At 47.6% G+C, this 14648-nt stretch overlaps 4 protein-coding genes across 4 annotated transcripts; 1 reads left to right on the top strand and 3 right to left on the bottom strand.

The window, feature by feature from the left end:
• Positions 1-666: 666 nt before the first annotated feature.
• N7478_000361 (putative ARF GTPase activator (Csx2)) lies at positions 667-4336 on the bottom strand (the record flags this gene model as incomplete). Its single annotated transcript, XM_056916577.1, has 4 exons — positions 667-2062; positions 2134-4010; positions 4084-4214; positions 4273-4336. 4 exons carry the CDS (start codon positions 4334-4336, stop codon positions 667-669), a joined length of 3468 nt encoding a protein of 1155 aa, XP_056784457.1.
• A 981-nt stretch (positions 4337-5317) lies between these two features.
• On the bottom strand, positions 5318-7147 carry N7478_000360 (C2 domain protein; the record flags this gene model as incomplete). Its single annotated transcript, XM_056916576.1, has 2 exons — positions 5318-6320; positions 6399-7147. The coding sequence occupies 2 exons, from the start codon at positions 7145-7147 to the stop codon at positions 5318-5320; spliced, it is 1752 nt and encodes a 583-aa protein (XP_056784456.1).
• A 726-nt stretch (positions 7148-7873) lies between these two features.
• N7478_000359 (DNA repair protein RAD16) lies at positions 7874-11333 on the bottom strand (the record flags this gene model as incomplete). Its single annotated transcript, XM_056916575.1, has 10 exons — positions 7874-8105; positions 8217-8969; positions 9029-9155; positions 9219-9265; positions 9316-9536; positions 9594-9652; positions 9708-9782; positions 9846-9954; positions 10008-10337; positions 10401-11333. The coding sequence occupies 10 exons, from the start codon at positions 11331-11333 to the stop codon at positions 7874-7876; spliced, it is 2886 nt and encodes a 961-aa protein (XP_056784455.1).
• A 998-nt stretch (positions 11334-12331) lies between these two features.
• rad7 (uncharacterized protein) lies at positions 12332-14348 on the top strand (the record flags this gene model as incomplete). Its single annotated transcript, XM_056916574.1, has 4 exons — positions 12332-12418; positions 12487-13023; positions 13082-13247; positions 13327-14348. The coding sequence occupies 4 exons, from the start codon at positions 12332-12334 to the stop codon at positions 14346-14348; spliced, it is 1812 nt and encodes a 603-aa protein (XP_056784454.1).
• Between the last annotated feature and the right edge of the window lie 300 nt (positions 14349-14648).

Here is a 14648-nt window from a genome sequence, read left to right as displayed (position 1 = left end):
ACGCAGGCGTGATCAGGGAACGGAGAGGAGGACCTCAGAAGGGGGGAGGGGGGTGCAGTTGACCTATTGAATATGGCATGAGAGAAATTAGTCGTTCTGCTCAAGCTTATACGGTTGGGATGCTGCTTGGGTAGAACGAAGGAAGAAATACAGTATTCATTATCAAAAATGAAGCCTAGCATTTGCCATACTTGGTGATTTCATATTTAAATTGAATTAGAAACCTGAAGACCTCGATTTGAAAAGAACGTTGGTACAGAGCATTAGAACAGTGCCAAATTGTTCTGATCAAATGAAGACACTCATAGTTCAGACTCTGGCTTCAGGAAGGTACAAGGAAAGTGAGGTATCAGAGATGCATTCGTAAACACGCATCTATACAAGAAGGCATTCTCTCCTTTTTGATGGGGGGCAAGGCGAAAAGAAAAAGCCAGGTTCATGATGGCAGCAAATAACATATTTCAAGAGCAAAAATAAAGGACCCCGTTCTGTTCAGAGTCAAAGAAGAGAAAGAAAAGACCAGCTAGAATACCAATTAGAGAGCAATTGGAAGATGCCAAGTCATACACAGAAGGGTCATCAGAGAAGGAAATTTTCATGCGCGTCTCATTAGGATGGGTATAATTAGTAATTACTGGGTACGACAGCTCAGGAAACCCAAAAGGATTATCGGTCAATCCCGAGAGATGCCACTTTCCCTGCGAATCGAGCGCCGGCGCTTCCTCGCTTAGAAAGCTTATCTTTTTCCTTGGAGTCGACTTGGTTAGGAGCCTGGGACCCGGATGAGGCAGAGCTATCCCTGCTTGACCCCCGAATAGTGGGGAGCGACCCAAGAGTATCACTAGGAGCAGCCTTTCCAGAAAAGGCGGGAGGTGCGGGCGAACTGAAAGCAGTGTTCCTCGCAGTTCGCTGGCTGAGGTAAAGTTGGGCGGCAGGAGAGAGAGGAATAGAAGGGGGTTGTGGGGGGATCTCCGTGCCGTTCTGAACCAGCAGTTCGGCAACAGGGAATGGTATCGCTTTTGCGTTAGATCGAGCAGAGAGACCGGTGGAAGTGGAGCCCGGAGAAGCAGGATCGGCCGCAGCAAGAGCCAAAAACACAGCATGTGTGTTACGAGAGCGGTCTGGAACATTGACATTGGCCCGCAGTGCAATTCCATATAGGACACCTTGAATGTCATTCCGTTTGATAGAGGCAAGAAGAGTTTCATCAGGAGTCGCAAACCGAGATCGGGGAGATGGTAACGGTTCAACATAGAGTCGATCGACATATTTAGCCGTTATAAACTTCAGCCTCTGCTCTCTTGTGGAACCTGCACTCGGTTTGAGTGATTGGTCCAGTGTCGCCTCCCAAATTATGTTGCTCACCCGATTTCCAATCTGCAAAAGAATTTCAACAATGTCATTTGAGAATGAGTGCACGTCAAGCGTTAATGACCGAATCTTCGAAATATGTGTTCCCAAAGAACGGTGGATACCGCTGCACTCAATGCAGAGAACAATTCCGAGGTTTATCGACACCCATTCAACCTTCGAGGAAGACCCACAGTCGGCACACCAATTGTTTCCTTCATCTGCATCACGCACGGCTTGTAGAAGTTGTGAAGGGTTATCTTCGTAGCTGTTGCTATCATGGCGCACGTAGCTGGGTCGTGCTCCAACGGTAGTGCGGCGAGTTACTCCGGCACCACTGGAACCACTAGAATATGAATGGTGACCAGACACTGACGAGCTTTTCCCTGTTAAGACAGAACCGATATCACGACCTGTCGATGACTCATTCTTAGATGATGCAGGAGGAGCATGCGGGATACCTCGACCTTCCACTGCACTCTGTAAAGCATTGTTAATGGAGCGAATCCAATTCCCCATGTCCTCCTCAGATGTGGCCTGATAGACTCGTTTGAACTGAGGTGTTATCACTTCAAAGCAGAATCGTCGCTCAGCATTTCGAGCTTCGCGAACGGATGCCATACGAAGGTCGATGGGATCCATATGGAGGTCCAACTTCTGTTTCCAGTTGCTATATTCCGAAAGTTTCCCCTGGTCCAACACGATCCAGAACCTAAAGATGAGGGTGACGATGTGAGTATGCTGCGAATGAGAAGCTGTAGGGAGCTAAGGGAAACCACTTACTTGTGCCAAGCTTGCTTGTTGATGCCCTTTGGATCAATATGGGATCCAGGGCGTGAAAGAGCCCATAGAAGGCCTTCCTTTCGTTGTTGGCCATCAGTACGATCAGACCCAACAGATTCTCGCTCCTCGAGGTCGCGAATTCCCTTAAAGCGATTCTGGTTTGATGTGCCCGCAGGCCCTGCGTTGGCTACAGTTGCAGAGCCGTTGCCGCCGCCCCCGCCACTGCCACTACCAACGCCAGCTGTCGATGTGACCGACCCAGCGTTTGCCTGAGACGAGATTGATGAACTATTACTGATAACACCACGGATCTGAGAGCTCGTGCTATCGGCCCGGCCCAACTCGACTTCCGTAGAGCCGCCTCCATTGGCAGGCCCGGTAGGACTTGAAATACCTGCAGTAGCCAGGGCATCAGGCTCAAGGTATGTGTTGCTGTTCTTTTCCAAAGCCCGCCGTTTCTCTTCTCGCTCAGTTCGCTTGAACTGAAACTCTTTGTCAACCTCATTTACCTCATGTATGAGGGCGTCCAGCTGAGGGACCATCTCTTCGATCTTCTTGGCGACTGCCAAGAAATTCTTGGCCTGAAAATCGGCGTACTTGGTAAGGTGGGAGAGCACTTCTTGTTCCTTGCGCCCGCCATGAAGGTCTTGCATGAAAGAGGAATAGTCAAATCGTTTCAGCTCGAAGTTGCGGCGCTTAGCCTGGTATTTCGAGTCGCTTTCGACCCGCTTCTTCTCCTTCAGTGAGTCTTGCCGCTGGCCAAGATACCGGCTGACATAGGCATAATAGTCACGACTCTCTTCATCGAATTCCTTCTTCTTTGATTCAGCTTGTTTGATATCATTTTGATAGAGTTTTATGAGTGGTTCGATGACTAGCTTCTGCAATTGCAGAGTATTCAACTGCTCATAGGTCAGGATTTGGCGAGCGATTTTCTCAAAGTAATGGTCCAATGCAGGCTGAATGGCATTGCCGTTGGATGTCGAAGCATCACTCAAAGAGCTCAAGAAAGCCTCCATAGACTCATTGCAAGACGATTGGGTCTGCTGAGCAGCCTCGGCTTTCTTCAAGAGTTTCTTAATTTTTGTCCGCATGTTGCCCGTTTTTTGCTCCAGAGCTTTCATGGTAGCTCGGAAGAGTGGCCCATCGTCTACCCCATTCATATCATCGCCAGGCCGGGAGTGTGGCAAGTCGACTTTGACGGGAGGCGGCGGCGGGGGTTGTGTTGGGGGAGGAGGAGCTCCATCAGCTGTATCAGGTGGCGTGGTAGAATGTGATATTTTCTGTGTACTCTCGGAGTCGCTGAAATGAGAAACGGTGGACTGAGCAGAAGGAACGCGACTGCGAGGAGGAACGGGTAACTCGAGATTGGGTGACGACATCTGCGGGCTTAGTATAAGGCGCACTGAGTTATGAACCCAGAAAGAAAAGTGCGCGAGGGTGTTCAAGCGATTAGTTCTTTGGTCATAGTCCAGCAAGCTACAGCTGTTTCGCCAACCGCCGCCTTTGTCTTCGATTCCCTTGGGAGGCTTCCATCTCCAAGACCACTCGAATGACACTGACGGTGTGCCATCTGTAGAGAAGTCGCCGATAAGCTGAACGTTGGAGTTATTTTGAAGGTTTGGGTTCGCGTGGAATTCTCTTGTAATGAGGTTGTCAAGTTCTTTGGAGTTTGACGCATGCGCGAACGTAAGCCCATTCAGAACAGTGTCGGTCACCTCTGGCAGAGAGGTTGCGACGCCGTTCACAGTAGAGCCCGTAGCGTTGCCTGTTTGTGTTTGACGGAGGATGAATGTGAAGTTGAAAATTAGTTCATCGTCGTTTGCTAGGCGTAGCAAGAAAGTCGGTGCTGGAGCGGTAGGGGGGACGTCGGGGTCCTGTATTTTGGACGCCTGAATTAGCCCGAGTGTTTGCGGGGAGAGGAGGGAACTTGGGGCGGCACCACGATACCTGGATATATTCGATTGGAGCATCATCCCCTGTATCTCGTTTGGCTATGTATCTCACGGCGGGAAATGCGTTAGGGGAAAGGGTGAGGAGACGACGCCTGGAGTTGCTTATAGTGATGGAGGCGATCGAGACTAAGATCTGATCAGCATCGCGACGACGCCACGAGAAGACGGAGATATTTCCACCTACATCTGTTCTGATCCTTGAAGAACAAGCTTCCGGCTTCATCGAGACGGCTGGCAATATTGCCCATGATGGCGCAGGTACAGGAGGATTATCAAGTCACAGCGCGAAAAGGAATATAGGCAAGCACCGAACCAATCGGCCATCGACAGGGTGCGCGGCAGTCAGATGGCCTGTAAAAGAGAAGAATCGAATGAGTCGAAGAATCCGTCATTCAGCTCAGAATTTCACCCAAAAGAGAATAGAGAAAAAAGCGAAGAGGGGGGGGGGGGGGGGTGGAGTCGAAGCTTAGGATCGGGTAGTTGATCGCGTTGGAATTGAAGGAGAGGGGGGTAATGTACTCCGGAGATCGAATCACAAACAGTGGAGACTTGGACAGAACGCCCCCTTTTTTAAGTCTCTGCAGATGAGAATTCCCAAATATATAATTCAATAATATTTGGGGTATTTGATCTTGCGTCGATATAGTAAGATTTCCCTTTTCATTCAAGCCTTCTTTACCTATGTTAGGTGGGCAGTACATGTCTTGGCCCCCTTTGAAGAGGGGCCAGGGCAGCTTTTGACTTCAGCCCCACGAGAGGGGCGACTTTCAGGGACCAGGAGGCCTTTCAAGTTTGGAGAAGCTTATGTCTTGAGATTTGTATTCATATGGGGTGTTTAGCACGTAGTAACACACACGTTGAGTTGTCATTGGGTAGGCTTGAGTGGCACTACATGTGGGTGATTCAGGCATATACATCACCATCATCATTTAGTATACTGTATCTAGATATTATATAAAAAGAACTCACATGGACATGCTACGACACTTTTAACGATAAAAGGGTTTGATTTATAATAATTAAAGCCCACTGGATAGTCAATAGTATAAAATCACCTCGAATTAATGTACATCGTTCCCAACAGGTGCATTTTGACCGTGGTATTCAATCTCATCATTAACGTCGTGACGCTCGGTTTCCGGCCCGAGGAAAGTAAGTCAAAGCAGAGGCAAAAAAAAAAGAAGAAAGAAGAATATTATAAAAAGCAACGAAGTTAACCGTGTCGCATTTCAAGTTGCAGCATCAGCTTTGGATGGAGCCGTAGACGATCGAATCTCCCCAGCCGACGCTGCTCGTTCCCGAGTAACAAGGCGGTGTTTAGACCGATTAGCATGTCCATCAGCCTCGACCCATTTCATCATTTGACCCTTCACGTCGCGCATCTCGTGGACTTTCCGATGTAGATCCCCTCGCGGTGCTTTCTGCCCGCTACGTTCATTGAGCTCGTCTTCATCCGAGCTGGAGATGGAAAGGGAGGAGACACTGCTCTGCTGAAGGTATGTGATAAGCTGGCCCTGTGACTGTTTTACCTCCCGCTGCTCGTTTTTTAACTGGCCCATACGCTCAGCGTCTGCCTGACAATCTAATGTCGTGACATTGAGACCCGGGAAATTTGACGCGATGAACTCCTTCAAAAGGTGCAACTTCTCCGCGTTGGGACGATAGGTCCCGCTATCGTTGTCGATGAAAAGTTCATAGTCGGATGGTTCGGTGGAGATCTGTTGAACTTCTTCCAAAGGCTCATCGTCCTCTTCTACCGGGAAGCTATCAGTCTCGTTATCCCCAGTTCGCGATGAAGGAGAGGAACGTCGTTGACGATGAATGCGCCGGCGGACGAAAAATTCTCCCGAGTAAGCAATATAAATCGACACATCACTATGCATTGTATGTTTGCTCAATAGATCAACTCCGAATTCCTTGCCAGTCTCTGTGAATCGCAACTGTCCGTCCAAGGTGATCACATAGGTGAAAATTCGTCCGTTCTGTCCCCAATTAGTAAACTCGAGGAATTTCTGGGCAAATTCTCGACAGGGCTCGGGAAAGGTTCCATCGATGGTACTGCGATCGAAGTTGTAAATTCGCTGGTGTTGATGATGAAGTGCCTTGTGTAGGATTCGCCCCCTTAGGCTTTGCGCTTGAAACATGCCAGCCACAAATGGTCTGAATTCCACATATCGATGATAAAGGTCAGAAGGAACAGGACCAGTGAGTTGCATTTGAATGGCTTGAAAACTATTGAGAAAAAAAAGAATTAGCCTGAGTCAACGAAGATCATACAACCTTTGGAATTTTCTATGGGTTAAAACATACTTATATCGACTGACTGGCTTGCCATTCGTATCGTGGTTTTGGATTTGATCCTTCACTCCCGCTAATCTTCCGATGAGGGGGGAGAAGTGTTTAAACCAGTGGTTCGGACCAAGAGTATACAATTGGCCGCCGTCAGTCCCGGGTGTTTTCCCTAGACATTCAATACTCATGATCAAGAAAGACTCCTTGTGGTGACCCGTGGCGAAGGCCGAGACGTTGGTAAAGACATAGACTCGCTTGCTTCCAAAACGCTTCTTGATCTTGAACGACTGTTCCTTGAACCCGGCCCACCCTTCCGACAATGAAGGTACTTCGATGAATGCGATTCCCAGTTTATCATCATGATCCGCGGGATCTTCGTCCATCACGTACGCCTTGAGGAGAAATCCTGACGCAGGTACATTTGCGACCACCCATTCACAATTCCATATTGGGTTCATGTTTTTGCGCACAGTCGGGGTTCGGAAGGTCATGATAGGATCTTGTTTATGGCGTCGCGGAAGGTCCACCTGAAGTTGCGCATGGACATAAGGGTCCGAGGAGAAACTACCGAAATCTGCGACAGGGAGATCATGGCCGCGGTGGAAGGTAAACTTGACGGTATAACCCGGCGGGGCTTTGGGGATGGGAGTCGCATCGAATCCTCCGGCGGGCTTCGAGTGATCTTCATTCGTCGCCATTCGAGATTGGATCTTGTCGGCTTTTTCGACCAACTTAGGGCCGAACTTGTCCACTGGTTTCGTGGCCATGATGAAGGGGAATAAGAATGATTTAAGTCAGGTTAAAACGTAGGTGGGGCAATGTCATAATTCGACGATAAGGATAAGTAATAAGGATAAACGGCAGAGAGGGAGAGGGGGGAAGAACAATTAATGGATCATGAAGAGTGGGAGAAGGAGGATCTTTGCTTGATATGTTCCTTTTTATTGTCGTTTCCCAGTTGGGTTCCAGGGCTGAGATGTTCTTCGAGGGGGAAGTGGATACAAGGGAAGAGAGAAAGCGCAAAGCCGAGGAAAATGGTCAAGAGCCAAGGAAAATCAGCCTTACCAGGCAACCGCCAATCCTACTAGTATAGACTTTGCATATAATGTGGATGCAGTCCCGATCACTTGAGTATAAATATGAGATGATCTCATAAGGCTATTTCTTGGATTTTGTACATCTGATCCACTAAATCGGTTCCTGTTGACTCTAGATAGTACCTGTACCTAGTACAGTATTATTCTCCAACCTTGGAAGTACACTCACTATCTTAAAGTGTTTGCGCAGACTCTGAAAAATATAATACAATCTATTCTCTTCCAAGTACAAAAGGATGGCAGCTAATTCTGAAGGAATATGATAAAAGAGGTTCGTGAGGTCATTTCGGTAAGGTGGTGGGTGGGTCGCCAATGCGTGTCCCTCGCTCGGTGACGTCGGGTCCAAATATCTGGAGATTTGACGATGGTGGCGGATCGGGTAATTTCGCTCTCTTTCTAGGTGCCACGGAACAGAAACTGCATATCTTCAGGGGTTAATTTTTCCAGGGCTTGATCTTGATCCTTATTGATGGTTCCTCGGATAAGATTCGCTTTCTTCTCTTGCAGTTGGACAATTCGGGACTCGACCGAATCTTCAATGCTAAGACGAGTGACCACACAGGGTCGTTGCTGACCAATGCGATGACTCCGATCGGCACTTTGCCATTCTGCTGCCGGGTTCCACCATCTATGAAAAGAGAAAAAGTTAGTAGAAGATCGGCAGGAAATGGGGTTACGTAGGAAAGGAGGGGAAGGCAAGACTATCAAAAGAGAGATACCGAGAGGGAGAGATACTTACGGGTCAATGATAAATACCCGGGAGGCTTCAGTCAAGTTGAGGGCCACGCCGCCAGCTTTGAGAGAGACCAAAAAAATCTCCACTTCAGCGTGGATCATGAAATGCTCAATAGATTTCTGTCGCTGCGCAGGGGTCATAGTTCCATCGAGCATGACTGTGTTGAAACCTGCATGACGTAGACGCCACTCCACGAGTTGCAGCATCGAAGTAAACTGCGAGAAGATAATGGACTTGGGTGTGTGGCTCTTCTTTCGCTGCAGGTAGAGCTCATAGATAAGTGTTTCTATCTTGGTCGATGAAGTCCAGTCTTCCATGTGAATTCGATTGATGATCGAATTCTTCTTGACAGAATCCTCCGTTTGTTCGATTGTGGGCTGCTCGAGATCGATCGAAAGGGAAATATGACACTGTGGGCAATCCACAAGAGATGGATCATCGAAAGACTCAATGTAATCCTTGGCGCATTTACGACAGAACTCGTGGCGACAGCGAGACCGAATAGCGTCCTCCGCAGGTTCATCACAGACTCGGCACACCAAAACGTTGAACCCAGGCTGTACATGCTTTTTAAGAAGCAGATCTGGGTGGTTAGCCACTTGGCGCATCTGCATAATCAAGCCGAAGATGTTCGCATAGTTGTTCAGCATAACACCTTGACTAACGTATGTATCGAATTTTCGCGATGAGTTGCTCATAATGCTGCGTGAGAAATCATGCTCGATCTCCCCAAAAAATTCATTATGCAGAACAACCCTGGATTTTCAAGTTAGTTACCAAGCTAGGATAAAGAGATAGGACTCCTTTTTACTGACCGCTTAGGCGGGAGCTCCATCGATGAGGTATGCTCGTGTTTCATGCGGCGAAGCATAATATGATCGGTGATAAGACGAAGCTTGTTCAAGCCTTTCTTGCGCTCCTCTTGTGTTCTTCCCTCCGTGACTAGATTCGTTCAAGTTAGTTTTGGCTAGAAGGAAAGATAGAATCCCAAAGCCGGAAACTTACTTGGATTGAGAATTTCTTTGTTAAAAATTGAAATGTGATTGAATCCCCTAGATATTGTCAGCAGTGATATTGACATGGTCCAGACTGGAAGACATACGTATGCTCGCATTCCGTGCAGCGGCCTTGCTTGTCTGCGGTCCATTGCAACTGCTCACAATCGCACTGCTTACAAAAATAACACGAAAACGGGCGGACTTGCAGAAATCGAAGCAGGGAGAAGAATTCACCAATTCGATTTTGAACAGGGGTTCCGGACAGGCACCACTTATAAGTGGCCTTAAGGGCAAAACAGGCTTTGGCAACGCCAGTAGTACGTTGCTAATCGGAAGAAGTTAGATATATATATTTTCTTCAGGGTTGAAATGGTAGACTGACCTTGATGCTGTGTGCTTCGTCAAGAACAAGTCGATGATAGTGAATGGAGTGTATGACGCCTTTGATCATAAGAATATGCACTATAGAATAAAGATACTCTGGTAGACAACTCACTGTCTGCTTTGACAACCCCACCATCGCGTGCCCAGCCTTTCTCTTGCTTTCGGTAGATGGATTCTAGACTCGAATCTGAGTGAGATGTCAGACACAGTGCCTAAATAAAATATAATAAGTCAAAAGGGGAAAACATACAAGATATCATGATTACATTGTACTGCATCAAATCTGCCGCCGTAAGCTTTTTGACTTTGGAGTCAGCATTGTGGTAAACAAGAACTTTCAATTTGCCATCGGTGTATTCCTATTCTCATTGGTGAGTTGACGTACTAAAGAAAGCGGGAGGATATATCAAACCTTGATTTCAGAGACCCATTGCATCAACGCGACTGGCGGTACAAGTACGAGGGTTGGATTAGGCTGGGGGAAGTCCGACATGATCAGGGAGACTGCCTGGATGGTCTTTCCCATACCCATCTCGTCACCTAATAGACCACCTTGGTACGAGGACTTCTCCTGCTCCATCATCCAGTTCAGTCCTTCCAATTGGAATGGTTTCAAAGTGCGAGTAATAGACTGGGGCTGGGAGGCTTGCTTTGGAACAATCAGAGGCTGAGCTTTCAGATCATCCCACATAGTACTGATGACTGGATGTTTCTTCTCCAATTTCTTCCGATCTGCTTCTTTCTGTATAGCTGTTAGTGAGACGCACTCAAAGGAAGATAAAACAACGCATTATTGGGGACGTACACGGCGTATCTTTTTTTGCTCCTCCCATGTAGGTGGAAGCTCATCGTATTGATCCCCATCAGCATCGAGGCGTGGTGCTCTTGGTGCCCTACCTCTGCGTTGTCGTTGTGGTTCCAAGGCTAGCCTATTGAAAAATGAAGTTCGGTTTCCCGGGTTTTCATCAACATCACTTTCAATTGCCTCTGATTCAGTATCACTTAAGCTGTAAGGATCTTCCTCTGAGGATCGAGACGGAGAAAGACGAGGAGATCCAGTAAGATTTGAAAGACTTTCAGAGTCCGATGTGTCAAACCCTGCTTGGCCTAGAAGTAAGTCTTTCGCTGTTTGTTTGCTTTGCCGTATACCCCTTTGTGATTTCTTCTGCTTCTTATTAGGATGAGGCTGGTCGTATTCCTCCATCTGAAGCGCACGGGCTATTGCCGCATCCAGGTCGGAACGGTCAACTGTCTCCGAAGACATATCACCCGCGGATCTTTTGGTTCCCCTAGGGATTTGCTGAGACATTCGACTCATGCGCATTTGCTGAGCTCTAGCAGATGCGTTGACTCTGCGAGGTTTATTGGAGTCTCCCTCCGCGGGTACACCCACACTAGTAGCAGGCGTGTTAACACCTGAGACACCATCAGCTGATGGGACTCCCAAGGAGCTGCGGGATGAGTCTGTCGGTGATACATGGTTCGCAGAAATCACCACTTTCACACTATCTGAATTTGTTTTGTTCGCCGCGATCGAATCGGGCAGATCGAAGGCATCGGAACTTTCGTCTTCGGAGTCTTTGACGACGCGAGTGCGTGATTTGGAATGAGACCCGCTCTCTGGCAGGCTCTCCGGCAAGGGTTCCGGGTTCTGGGCTTGCGAGGAATTCGGCAATGACGTATCCGCAAAGGATACATCATCCTGAGAATCTGGAATAATGCTTCTGCGAGTGCGCATGATGGCAAAGTGAACGAATATGTGTGTATGTACGCGATAAAAAGTAACAGGGTCGACGATGTGAGAACCTAGAAGGGTCCGATCTAAGTCAACACAAAAGCCAGTTAGTTCATCCGTGGTTTAACAAATGACGACAAGCCAATTTTAGGCCTATATGTGAAGGGGATGACGATACTGTAAATTGAAGTGGGAACCTGGGCTTATCACCGAGCCGGACTCCTGCTGTTTCGCGAGCGCCGCAGAGAAGGTACAGCGAGTAGAAGTCAAAGTATTCCGGAGCGAATGAGGGAAAGAGCAGATCAATAAACACTTTAGAGCGAACGTAGAAAGAAAAACAGGAGTGATGAGGGGGAAGGGGTCAAGAGAAGAGAAAGGATGAGATCGGAGGCAGAAGTTGATCGATCGAGCCTGGAGGTGCCTGAACCAGGAAAACTTTTTATCTGGTTGGATGGACTTATTTGCCATTCCATTCCCAAACTTTGCCTTGGTCAGATAGAAATTTCCACCGCGAGTCCCTGATTATCGTATTATCTCTTGGGCGCATTACTCTTCTCCATTCCTTGACATCCGATGTGATTGTCGCTCCATGCCACTTATCGCAACGCCCCGATAAGGTTCTCGCGTTAAGTGGCAGGCCAAAAGTCTGAAACACGCATCCAGGCCATTTAATGCTTACCGCCTTCATTATACTATGCCCAAGTTTATGTAGATGTTTTTCAACGTAGCTCTGAAACGGCATAATATTATATAATCAAGAGAGCGTAACGCAAACTTTTGGACCCGCCACTGGAAGTGCAACGCGAAACTTCCGCGAAACCTGTGACTTGCATATACCGTCCATCTCTTTCTTTTGCCACCTCCTCGAGCTACAACATTTCGATCTTTACATTCATCATGTGAGTCCCAATTTCCTCGACACTTACTTATTTAAACAGCGCTAAGAACATTTTGCAGGACCGGTAGACGGGCAAGAGGCAATGCCAATATTCGGGGCCCGTATGACTTCATCCCCTTCTAACTCCACGTCTCACATCACTAATAAAACATGCTCTCTTAGACGTTCTGCTTTGACCGATTTCCTTGCTGTATGTGACCTTATCAATTTATGTCGAGTTGTATCGAAAAGGTAGACTGATTCTGCGATATACTACAGGCTAATAACATTTCTGCTGCGCAAATTCGCGATGACCACGACCGTCGGGTTGCAGAGGCTGGGCAGGCAAATAACGAGGAGGAAGGACAGGCTGCAGATGAAGATTACCAAGATGAGGCCTCGTCTGAACCCCAACCAGAATCCCCCGAGGAAAAATCCCGAAAACGCAAGCGACAGCAAGCCATAGAGAAGATCAAGAAAAGCAAGGAGTTTGCTCGCAGGAAGGCTCGGCGCACCGGAGAGCCTGATGATGACGATGAAGCGTTGGCAAATGAAATGGCGAATGAAAAAGAACGGCCCAATCCAGGCCAACTGGCAAATTGCGAGGTCTGTGGCAAGCGTTTCACCGTTACGCCCTACAGCAAGACAGGCCTAGATGGTGGTCTTCTTTGTCCTGCTTGCTCTAAAAAACATACTGGAAAGGATAAAAAAGACAAACCTAAGAAGATAGGTCCCGAGCGCCGCAAGATACAAGCCAGCCTGATGGACGGAATCGCTCTGGTTGGTTCTCGAAGCTTGTTGGAGACATGCATTAAAGTAGGTTTTTTTGTTCATTGCAGAGACTGAGCCTAGCATTACTGACAATTTATTTCAGAAAGTTGCCGACAATATTAATGATGTGGAAGAGTTTGGTGACCTTCCTCCCCCAGTGATGCATCGCTTAAGCCAAATTTTGTCTCGCAATCGCGCTGTCACACCAAGGACTCTGGATCTTTTTTTGCGACCGCTCCACAAGGAATTGAATGTTTATGACTGCGCTAGTAGGTGCTCCCATTTGTTCCTCAGACATTTCCCCAGGGACACTGCTTTTTAAGTAAAGGTTTCTGACATCCTGCGCAGAGTTAGGAACCAATGATTTCCATAAAATACTGGCCACTATGCCGGCCTTGACTCGTCTGAACCTGAGATTCGTGAGTCAAATGAAAAACCCAGTTTTTGAATACATGATTGCCCGAGAAATGAAGATTCAAGATCTTCATCTAGACTCGCCAAATCTTGTGACAGATGACATATGGCGGCAACTATGGATGAACATGGGCTCTCATCTTCAGAGCCTGAAATTATGGAATCTTGATAGCGCTTTTGATGATGAGACTCTCGAAATAATGAGCAAGCACTGCACCAACTTACGGCGCTTGAAGCTGAAACATCTCGCACGGCTTGGAGACGGGGCCTTAGAGGCAATCTCAACAATGCAGTCCCTGGAGCACCTGTCTCTTGATTTTGATAAAGAAACAGACCCAGATATTCTTCTCAAAATGATTTCTCAAACAGGGCCCAGCCTTCGCTCTCTTTCCCTCGAAGGGTTTGATCATGCAGATGATAGGTTGCCTCAACACATCCATGATAATTGCCGTGCGTTATTCAAGCTTCGAATTTCTAGAAATTCCGATATCACCGACAAGGCAATAGCTGAGCTTTTCAATGATTGGTCAAACCCCCCTTTGAAACGTGTGGATTTCAGCTTTCTTCGAGATGTTGATATGTCTAACCCCGAAGGCCCACCTGAGCCCGTGGGCCTTGCATCGGATGGGTTTATTGCCTTGATGAAACATTCAGGCTCTAAACTCACGAAGTTGAAAACGGCTTCGTGTCGTCATATTTCGTACGCCGCCTATGAGGAAGTATTTGCTGAGAATAAGCAATATCCCGAGCTCAAGTTCATGGATATTTCTTTCAATGGAGCCGTTGATGACTATATCGCGCAAAGTATTTTCCGTTGTTGTCCTGCTCTCACGAGGCTGGTTGTTTTCGGCTGTTTCAAGATTCGTGACCTTACCGTGCCAGTAGGCGTGGCCGTTATTGGCACCGTGGGTGCAAAATTAACAGTCCGTGGGATTGCGCAGAAGGAGCTTGTCTAGCGGCTCCACTGAAAATCAGTTTAATGACTTGTACATTACCATCCAGAGACACTGCATGCGAATACGATTTCTTAACATAGTTCTTTGTATCCCTTCAGGGTTTGTCTATTTCCAAGGTGCCTATATGTGCATATGACCGCACTTGGCGTCTATATTCCCGGCCGCCGAGATCACTTCGTTAAAAACCCCGTGAACTGGACAATGAAGGTTGGACTCGCCCATAGATCTCCCTGGTCAGCCTTACAATCATTGCAACCTTGCAAATACTATTGACAAACCGCCGGCAGTGCTTCTAGAACC

Source organism: Penicillium angulare (genome assembly GCF_028827245.1).
Source record: "Penicillium angulare strain IBT 27051 chromosome Unknown utg000001l_segment0_segment0, whole genome shotgun sequence".
NCBI classification, from domain to species: domain Eukaryota; kingdom Fungi; phylum Ascomycota; class Eurotiomycetes; order Eurotiales; family Aspergillaceae; genus Penicillium; species Penicillium angulare.
Note: the sequence above shows the minus strand (reverse complement) of the source record. Positions and strands in the feature narration are given on the sequence as shown.